At 38.1% G+C, this 10,341-nt stretch overlaps 1 protein-coding gene across 2 annotated transcripts; it reads right to left on the bottom strand.

Annotated features, from left to right (window-relative positions):
• Positions 1-1,438: 1,438 nt before the first annotated feature.
• On the bottom strand, positions 1,439-10,312 carry STRADB (STE20 related adaptor beta). Of its 2 annotated transcripts, none has more exons than XM_021555381.4 (12): positions 10,073-10,312; positions 7,477-7,533; positions 7,057-7,137; positions 6,594-6,693; positions 5,893-6,014; positions 5,314-5,422; positions 4,730-4,853; positions 4,141-4,312; positions 3,631-3,735; positions 3,170-3,399; positions 2,550-2,592; positions 1,439-2,087 (listed from the first exon to the last, which is right to left on the bottom strand). In XM_021555381.4, exons 2-12 carry the CDS (start codon positions 7,486-7,488, stop codon positions 1,935-1,937), a joined length of 1,251 nt encoding a protein of 416 aa, XP_021411056.1. In that variant the 5' UTR covers positions 7,489-7,533; positions 10,073-10,312; the 3' UTR covers positions 1,439-1,934. The 2 variants fall into 2 exon arrangements, with proteins under 2 accessions (XP_021411056.1, XP_021411057.1); XM_021555382.3 differs by having other exon boundaries at positions 5,314-5,392; positions 10,073-10,295.
• Positions 10,313-10,341: the final 29 nt, after the last annotated feature.

Here is a 10,341-nt window from a genome sequence, read left to right on the forward strand (position 1 = left end):
CACATTTTCTTCTGTGTTCATCCATTCAATCATTCACAAACTGCTGTGATATCAGATCAAGACAGTGAGACACACAATAGCATTGTGTGTCAATATATTCAGGATAATTTTAATTAACAGAAGTTTTCTATTATACAGGTATTTATTTTAAATAATGCTAAATGCTAGCATAATGAAAGGTGGCTGCAAAGAAACCACTTGTGTTGTTTTCACAAGTATTTCAAAAGTAACCAGATTAGACAGAATAATTTTCTACTTTTGACAACTATTTCCTTACCTAATGATTGACATAAATATTATATTTTTCCCAGTAATAACAAGAAGCTGTTGGAATGGCTGGACTATGGTGAAAACAGAAGTCCAAGATGTAAATGGGAAACAGATGTAAATGGAGGCAGATAAGGTAAGTTTATTGATAGGTCTTTAATCTAAATTTTACATGTTTAATCTCACATTTTACATGTTAAGTTTAGGAATATAGAGCTCTCTTCACAGCATAATGAGTAGAATCAACATTTTTGCTGATACTTTTATGTGGTCATCTAGAATTTTATGTGTCTCTCAGGCTTGTATTTGAGTCATTTGGTCTTCAAGGCCTTGTAGCAAAGCTGCTGGCGATGCAGCAGTATTCTTAGAGTTTGCTACAGGCCTGCTCAGCTACGGAAGACTTGAAGACTTATGTGGAATGTTCTTTATATTGAAAATTTAAAATATAATCATCCAATATCTATTAATACTTTTTTACCACCATCATGCTTCCATCATCAAAGTACTAGTGGCTTTGGGACCCAACTTTTGCTACAACACGATGAGAATATCCAGGTTCTTAAAAGAAAAAAACTGCTTTTGTTCAGTTTGAGTTGCCTGGTACAGTATGAGAGGTGAGAAATTACTGAATTGTAGGGAGAAGACAGTTTTTCATCTGACTTAGAACAGGTAAATTCACTAGGATCCTAGGGGAGTATTAGGTTCTTAGTACGGCTGAACTGATCCACAGGAATTTTTCTGTGCCTTGCAGAAGAGGCTTGTTTGCCAGCAATAGTGCCAGTGTAGCTTAATGCATGTTGCCTTTTCTTCTAAGAAAACAGTATTAGGTTCTGGTAAATTCTGGTGTTGAAAAGGAATACAGTATAAATAAAAATATGTATAGTAACTTTAGATTATTTAATATGGCTCGTCAAAATTAACCCATGCCTGCTAGAACTTGAGACTTATTTTGCATAGAGAGACATCCTCAGATTAACTGCTAAAATGATACAACAATAAACAGAGGTGCAAAAGCCCAGAGTTGTACTAAGAATGTGAACAGATGCAAGAGCAGGAGTCCTACTTCCAAGCAGGTTAACTTCTTTGGGAAACACACAGTATCAAAACTGCATGAAAAATGATTCATAGCTAACTTTTGGCAAATATGACAGCATATCAAGTGAGAAAAATGTCTTTTGAGAGAGAAACATTTATTAACATAAGTAATCTGTGCAGTTTCACATTTCAACTTGGAAGTGGAGGATTTCTCCTTATTAAAATGATATGGGTGATAATGAAAAGACAAATAGACGTGATAATGAAAAGACAAATAGATGTTTAGGTAAGATCACAGCCAAACCCCAGGCCTGAATTCAGAAAAGCATGTGGACTGCAGCACTATGAGCTGATAATACAGTACAGAGTAAGATTACAGCAGGAATTCTCTTGTTAAGGAAGACTTTGAAAGAGAAAGGTGAGATTCAGCCATTCTTTATACACAGTTTTCCTTACAGTCAGAGAGTGAGGCACACTGCATTTTGTGATGCCAAGAGGAAGTTAATGAATTATAGCCACTTCATGTCATTTCAAGTATACTTGGTCTAACTGTATTTTAATCATACAAAAGCAGCAAATACAAATCACATTTTCCTTCTCTGAAACACTGGAGAGGTATCATTGGTATTTATTTAGAATTCCCAGTCTGTATCATCCTGATTTGTAGCAATACGTCCAAGTTCAGTCCCAACTGCTGTTGAGGGCAGTGCCAAGAACTCTGATCTGTTATTTTGAATAGGAGGTGGTAATAGGGACAGTAGTGAATTCTGTGTTTGTTCCTTTATCTAAAAATAAAAAAAATTAAAATGCAGCTACATGTAAAAGTCTCCATAACTTTGCAACTGACTTCATTAAAAGCATGTGAAATCAGAGCCACATTCTTGCATGTTACAGTACTGAAAGTAAAAGGATGAGAGGTTTTGTTTTCACATTATTAGTATTTCAACACTAATGAAATCAGTTGTGCAGTTCTGCTTTTTATTCTTTAAATTAAGAATATTGATGATTTCTTAAAATTAGTTAGGCTGCCTTTAGTTAAGTTAAATCAACTTAATCAATGGGAAAAATGATTAATCTTATGATTACTATACTCTATAAATACCATTTTGTTAAAAAATATTCTGAAGCAGGTATGCTCTTACAGGATGCTTTTTGGCTCCAGGTAACTTCATTGTTTTGTAATCTAGCTCTTTTTGTAGCTTATTTAGGTTATAGCTGTATCATTTAATGAAATATAGTAAACTCACCTGTTTGAAGAACGTATGCGAAAGCAAACTGCTTGCTGATGGCCTGAATCATAAAATGAACAATATAATTATGTTTTGGAAAGTAAAATACTGCATTTGGATAATGGGCCAGATTGAGAAATAAATTTAAGCCAAGTGTTTTCTTCCTCCACAAGACAAATGTGAAGAATGAGAAAAGCAGCACACAATTCCTACATACTATACCTCAATTTGTAGTGAAAGCACTACTGAAGAAATCTATTTTTAAAGGCCTTTTCATGTTTCTGCTTAGCAAGGAATTAAATGTCTCATTCAAAAGAGACACAGAATTGAAAATGTGTAGTTCAGATTTCTGGGTTTTTTTTTTCTTGGACAAAGTAAATGTTTGAAAGTTAATTTTACTTGTTACAAAGAACACTTATATTACAAGAAATTCAGGGGCCAAATTACTTTAAAAGTTTGATTCCTTTATCAGACAAGACATTTCTTAAAATGCAAATGTAAGTGTATGGTTTTACATAGTACATCTGTTCTGAAATTCTGGCTCTAACAGCATTCAACTGATTACTGTATTCTAAACTGTGGCCTATACTTGGTCTTAGATGGTAGTGACAAAATACTAGTTTTCATCATAATGTTACCTTTTCTCAGGGTCCTGTTGCAAGCAAAGTTCTACCAAGTTGTGGAAAGCAGGTGAAAATGTTTTGGAAAAGGGCATTTGAAGTCTTTCACTGGTCATTGTGCGTGTCATGCTCTCACCAATTCCAGAATCAACACCTGATCGAGAATTCTTCATCCTTGATTCCCCCCGAGGAAAGGTATTTATATCCCAAGGACAGTAGGTGGGACCTTTCAGCTTTTGCAGCAGCATCTAGTAGGAAGGAATAGCAGTATAAGAGTTCAACAGCTATCCAGACCTAATCAGGGTAAACTATGAAAGTCCAGGGATGGAAAGATTATTTATTCTAGAAAGAGGCGTGCATATTTGAAATAACAAAAAGCAGCCACTACTTCAGCAGTAATAGTACTGGTTTCTGTGAGTAAAACAACACAAAAAAATGCTCAGCATGTTTTTAACTAGAGATAAAGTTTAGCATTATACCTGAGTGCGAGGCATATCTTGAAATGGAACGTGTCCATTGGCTAATTCACATGCTGTAATTCCCACACTGTAAATGTCAGACTTCATGTTATAGCCAGACAAATCCTGTGAGAGAAGGAAGACACTACTGATCACTGAGATCAGTATGCCAACAAAGATACAAGTGCCTGCTTCAAAACAAGGTAATACCCCATAACCTACACAGTATTGAAGCAATTAAATTGTGAAACTTCAGACTTGTTTTCAGAAACCTGATGGCTGTACTGAACACAAGTTTCACAATTTACAGTAGTTTCCAGAAGGTTTGGGTAAAGAGAATTAGTACAGCATCACCTTACCAAGAGCTTTAGAACTGGTTCTCTCTAAATGAATTAAAATTCAGTACCTACATGTATTTTTAAAAGTTGCAGTTCAACATATGTAATTGCAATTCTACAAGCAGACTTATGTTGGAAATTGAGTACTGCCACTAACTTTGAATTGGAAAAATTATGTGTAATTTATACTAACCTGTCTCAGTAGTTCAGGACTCAGCCAAGGAAGCACAGATGTACTAAACTGGGGGAAATCATACACCACCTTTGACTTCTGTCCATTGCTAACTAAACTGTAGAGGTTGTTTAAGCCAGAGAGAGAAACCAGGCCATCCTCTGAAATCAGAATGTGGCTAGCTTTAATATTCCTGTAACATAAAGTGGTAAATTTTAGTTATAATAATTATTCTAAGTACTACTAGAACAGAAAAGCTTTAATATTTCATTGACTTATAGTGAGATGCTAGCATGGAGTTCATCTCTCTATTAAGAGAGATGATCAGGAAAAAATTGCCAGAAATTGGAGAAAGGACCTTCTTGTCTGCAAGGGGTATAAACTGAGGAAGCCCCTTCAAAGAGACAAAGCTAGAGAGATGTATAATCCCTTTAACAAGTGGCTTGAAGAAATGTATAAATACAGTTCCTGTTAAAATTAATCCTGCTGTATTATTGAAAAAATGTTACATGTGCACTGTCTGATACAAGAAGGTATTGAGGAAAAGGAAGGAAATAATACTTAAAGTAAGATGCTGGTTCTGGTTTTTTACCTATTAACATTATCCTACCTGTGAATATATCCATTCTGGTGCATATAATTTAATCCTCTGATTGCACCAAACAGAATGTTTCCTATCAAAGCTTCACTCATTCCTTCAGGAAAGTAAGTCTTCAGCAGGTGCCTAGCTGAACCTGGAAGCAAAAAAACACTAGCTAGGCCTAACAAGTCTTATTAAGTTACTTGTCTGTGTTTCCTTCACTGTATACACTCATCAAGAGCAGCATTCTATATTGACTCTGGTGCATTATTACATGGACATAACTGATGCCCCATGTCATGCTTCTGCTAACTGCAAGTCTGTGCCCAACCTGTATTCAATGTAAATAGGTCTTCTGTTAGCAGAAGCTGTATTAAGTCAAATACATCTCCCAGTTACCATTCCTCATGGTGGGTGCTAGGACTAATTGGAATTTAATGCAGTTCAAATCCCAGTTTTGACTGGGGAGGAAATGTTCTCTAAGCAAATAGTTTGGGAGAGTCTGTTTTTTCTACAAGATAGGAAATTATTAAAGAGAAACCTCTCATGGACCATGTGGTCCAATTTGTATCAGCCCTTTCTCCTATTCCAACATTGCAGTTAACAGTCCTTACCATAGGCCATGAATGGGGAGATGACCCAAAGCCAGCTTCCAGCTGTAAACACTGTCCAAAATGTCATTATGTTGGGATGCTGGAAAAAGTGTGATAAAACCACCTCATTCTATGGAATTAAATGAAAGTGGATGTGTTAACCACAGAACAGCAGTCCTACCAAGAGCATTAACTACATTCAGTAATGAGTAAAGAGAACTGTTCCTTTGCATTTATACATGATTGCAGGCAATGTGCATAGCCTGCAATAGAAATGTAAATACCTTGCCCATAATTGCATTTATCTGAAGTAAATCTAGTTTGTTCATAAATCCAAACTTCTGGTGTTAATAAGAGTACAGAAGATGTTTCAAGTAAGTTGTACAATTACAGAAGCAATTTCTAAAGCAGTTGTCAGCTGTGGTCTTCAGAAAGCAACTCTCAAATTTACACATGCATTATGTTTATTATATTCTACTCTTTGGAGGGAAAAACTTGACTAAATGACACAGTTCAAACAAAGGCTATCTTTGTTCAGTAATCTCATATGTATTGCTCACTATCTTCATCGAGCTTTGTACAGAAATGCTATTCCTTTACCTGTAAGGCTTTCAAGTGCTCTTCAGAGCAGTTTTCAAGGTCTGTGATCCTTACAGCAACTTGCCTGTCTGTAGGTGTATGCCGTGCAAGGTAGACTGAAGTTAAATTGTTGAACCTTCTTCCTGAAACCAGAAATGACTACCTTAACATTGGAAAGCATAATATGCCCATCAGGTGGTTTTCTTCATTGATAGCAGCATCCTTTTGTTTCAGAATGCCAAGACCTTAAGTAATTGCAGCAAATTAGTTGAAGCATGACTCTGCTATTTTGAGAACAACTAAAATTGTTTGAACATACGTCAACATCAATTATATATCCAAATGAGGAACACTTAGTATGCATATTCACATAAACATATGCATGCAGAGTAGGATCTAAGCCAGCCATCTTTAGAACAACCAACTTGAGTAGCCATATTACAAGATTATGATGTTACTTAAGGCTGTATTGTTACATACCACAGATTTTGAAAACTGACAAGTACATGCACAAACATCAAGAGACTTTCAGGTAATTGTTGATTTGTCTTAGATCTTGAAATAAGAGATTACTAAGATATAAGAATTGCTCTGCACTTTTCTCAACTAAAGAGACACAGGAATAGTCCTTAATTTCCAAACTTAATATTTACTTCAGTTAGCAATAAACTATTGATAGTGGGAAGTTTATTATTAAATATTTTAAGGTCCATTTATGTTACCTATTTCCAGCTGGAGTTCATAATGAGAGACATTAGAAGAGCAAAATACCATTTCATTCTTCCCTGTAGATGGGGGAATCCAGGCTAGATCAGAATCAGCCTAAGAGAGAGGAGAAATTGTTCTCAAAATAACTATGTAATTTTTAATCATTTATATTTTTAAAACTAATGTAAAAATATTATTAATGATAAAGTCCAATACTTAAATAGGAACATTCAAGCCGGTACTTTTACCATTATTAAGACTTAGTTTTATGAGTTACAAGTTTTGTGTGTGTGTGTGCGTGTTTGTTTTCAAACTGGCACAAGATTAACATTTAGATACCTATAGTCTTCTACCAAAGTGGAAGCCCCAAAGTACTCAGTTTATTTTTGTTGTCAACATTTCAAGAAGAACATTTCAGCTATTTTCTAATATGCACCAGCTTTATATTTATCCTTGGGAGTTAGTTTCTGTTCTTACCAGGCATTCATGGATGCTGCTCTGTGATAGCTCTTCTGGTCTGATTGATTCAATTGGTGTACGCAGAATACAGGAGCAGTCCTTAAGAACAGAAACAGTGAATGTTTGTGGAGTTGCTGCAATTTATTAAATATGGCAGCACAAAAAATGTAAAAAAAGTAGGCCTTATAAGCAGCAGTTCAGAAAGTCTTCTGCTACAAGTCAATCAAGGGATAAAGAAACATCATAAAGCAGACATATATGGCAGACCTAAAGAGAAGAGACATTAAAGTCTCCTTCACCAAAAGCTGACACAATGAAGTTCAAACATCTCAGCACTGTGGAAATTCCCTCAGGCAAGACATTTCACCAGGGCTTTTCATATTAAGGTATAGCTGGGTAACAAGGTACATCAGCCAAAATTTTTAAAGACAAACTTACCAAACAAGACATGGAACCACTTTAGATCAGGGGAAAAGTCATACACACCCATTTATCCTAGAAGAAAAATATAATAGCAAAGTAAGAAGATACATAAACCTGTGATAAACTTAATTCTCCTTACTTAGAACTGTGAGGCATTCCTATCAGCTATCACACACAAAACCCCAGAACTCCAGCTTAGGGAAAGTCTGCTTCTATTTAAGTAGCATATCAATTTCAAACTCCACACTGAGGACTACATGTCAACTCAAGTGTTCCTTTTTAATTTATGGGTTTAGAAATTTTATTGCCAGTTCTGAATAAACAGTTTAATTGCAAGTTAACTGTACAAATGCAAAAAGTAAAAAAGAACAGGCTTATGAATCCTTGGCAGCTTGTAGGAAGAGAAATCATTATCTGTTGTTTTAAAGGAACACAGCTGTGCTAGGCAGATTTTGGCTTGGCTGTGTGCAGCTGAACTAGATCACAAAAAAAAAGTAAGGCAGAAGCAATTGCACTTTACATTTCACAAGTGAGGGAGGAAGTAGTATTGTAAGGGATTTTGGTTAAAAAAAAAAAAAAAAAGAGAAGCAATTCCCTCACAGATCAGAGGAGCATCTCTGAAAGTCCTCTAGCAAACTTAAGTTTATGTCTGATGATTTGGAGGCTTAGGCAGTGGGAGAGATGTCTAGTAAGGGTATCAAAGCTTCTGTAAGTACAGAATGGGACTATTTTACCTTAGCTATAAGCAAGTCTTCAACAGTAGAATCGTTAAGGTTGGAAAAAACCTTGAAGATAAGAGTCCAACCATTAACCTAACACTGCCGGGCCCACCATTAAACCATGCCCCTAAGCACCACATCTACATGTTTTTTGAACACTACCAGGGTGGTGACTCCACCACTTCTCTGGGCAGCCCGTTCCAATGCTTGACAACCCTTTCAATGAAGAAAATTTCCCTAACATCCAATCTAAACCTTACTTGGTGCAACTTGAGGCCAGTTACTGTCATCTTATCTCTTGTTACATGAGAGAAGAGGCCTGCTCCCACCTCACTATAATCGCCTTTCAGGTAATTGTAGAGGAAGAAGGTCCCCCTGAGCCTCCTCTTCTCCAGGCTAAACTCCTTCAGCAACTCCTTGTAATACTTGTGCTCCAGACTTTTCACCAGCTCTGCTGCCCTCCTCTGAACACCCACTAGTGCCTCAATGTCTTTCTTCTTGTGTGGGGCTCAAAACAGAATGCAGAGCTTGAGATGCAAACTGGCCTCACTAGTGAGTACAGAGGGATAATTACTTCCCAGGCCCTGCTGGCCACATTACTGCTGATACAAACCAGGATGCCACTGGCCTTGGCCACCTGGGCACACTGCTGCTCATGTTCAGCCAGCTGTCAAACAGCAACCCCGGGTCCTTTCCAGCCACCATGAGGAATCCTACTTGGTGACTGATAAAGTCAGATACAGGAAATAGTTCCATGTTAATATGCAATTTCGGTATGAAAGTTAACTTATAAAAGCTGAAATATTATACCAGAAGCTGATAATTTTGTTTAAGGAGCTAAACTTGAGTATATCCTGTATTTAAATTATGTATGCTACTTAATCAAGGGAACACTCTTGAAAAGCTAACAAGCCCCCACCACTCCATTCACTGCCAAATAGCCAAGCCATTCCAGCAACATTTTTACCCTGAAGATCTGCTTGGAGATTGATTGTAATTCCTTATTAGAGATACCAAATAGAGACAAAAGTCGATCCCTGACAGGTATTAGGCACCTTCATAGGATCTGCACTTGATTTACAACTTCACTAAGGAAGTTTGTAGCAGAGTAGGAAAAAAAAAAAAAAAAGATTGCAGGTGCTTTAGGATACTGCCTACCAATGTAATGGCTACAGCATCCTTCTACCTGGAAAGAAGATGTCTCATTCTGCTACACAGGACAATTTATTCTGCTGCTTGCAATATGAAACCACAAAAGCTAACCTGAAGAATAAACTCTTAATAACTATGATATACCAAAGTCAAATTATTGTAGACTTACTTCAAGGATGTACAGCCAGCCAACAGAAACATCAGTGATGCATATTTATTCAAATAACACTACAATTTTAATTTTTTTTTCTTATGTAGCTTGACATAGTTTCCATTTTTCAATACGGCTTTGGATCATGTCCCCACATAAACTTTATCGGTCCTCACGTTTTTCCTTCTGTATCGCAGGCTTTTTTTTTTTTTTTTTTTTTTTTTTTTTTTTTGTTTTTTTTTGTACTGTAGATAGTGACAGTGTTGTACATGTAAAATGATACAATCATCACACTTTGGCCAAAGCTTCAGCCAGTGAACAGTGCAGGGTAGAAAAAGCCACAGAAACTGTGGGTGTGAGCTAGGGGAGTGTGACGCTCCGGAGCCGAAGCCCCGGCACCGGGAACGCGCGTTACTGGGTTCTGCTGACGCCGAGCTGCTGCTCCTACTTCAGCGTTCGCAGTGACTGAGGCAGCTATCGGTCGTGTATCTCGAGTGAAATGATCCGTCCGTGACAAAGCACCGGAAAGTGCGGAAGGACGCCCCGCAGGCTCCCCCTCAGCTCCTCACTCGCTCCGTTAAGTTCGTACCTCGCCTTCCTCGCTGGGCCCCCGCCTCCCTCTGGCCTCCCACAGTGGCCGGGACAGGGCTCCGCTCCCCGCAGCCGCCTCCCGAGCTCGGCGTGCGTCGCTGCTTCTCCCCGGCCCGCCCGGCTGCCCCCGACGCGGGGCAGAGGGCGCGGCCAGCGCGGAGCCTCGGCACAGCCGAGCAGCCTCACAGGGCGGCGGCGCCCGTTCCTGCCCGCCGCCGCCGGAGTCAGGGCCGGGGGCCGGCCCCGCCGCCGCGCCTCCCGCCAGAA

Source organism: Lonchura striata, chromosome 7, assembly GCF_050655825.1.
Source record: "Lonchura striata isolate lonStrDom1 chromosome 7, ASM5065582v1, whole genome shotgun sequence".
Lineage (NCBI taxonomy): Eukaryota > Metazoa > Chordata > Aves > Passeriformes > Estrildidae > Lonchura > Lonchura striata.

Bases quoted from the DNA above. Each gene is read 5' to 3' on its own strand.
- STRADB (XM_021555381.4), bottom strand. The intron at 5,423-5,892 runs GTAAAGGAATAG...TTAATTCCATAG, and splicing joins AGCACTTGAAAGCCTTACAG to AATGAGGTGGTTTTATCACA. The intron at 4,313-4,729 runs GTAGGATAATGT...TTTATGTTACAG, and splicing joins CAGAATGGATATATTCACAG to GAATATTAAAGCTAGCCACA.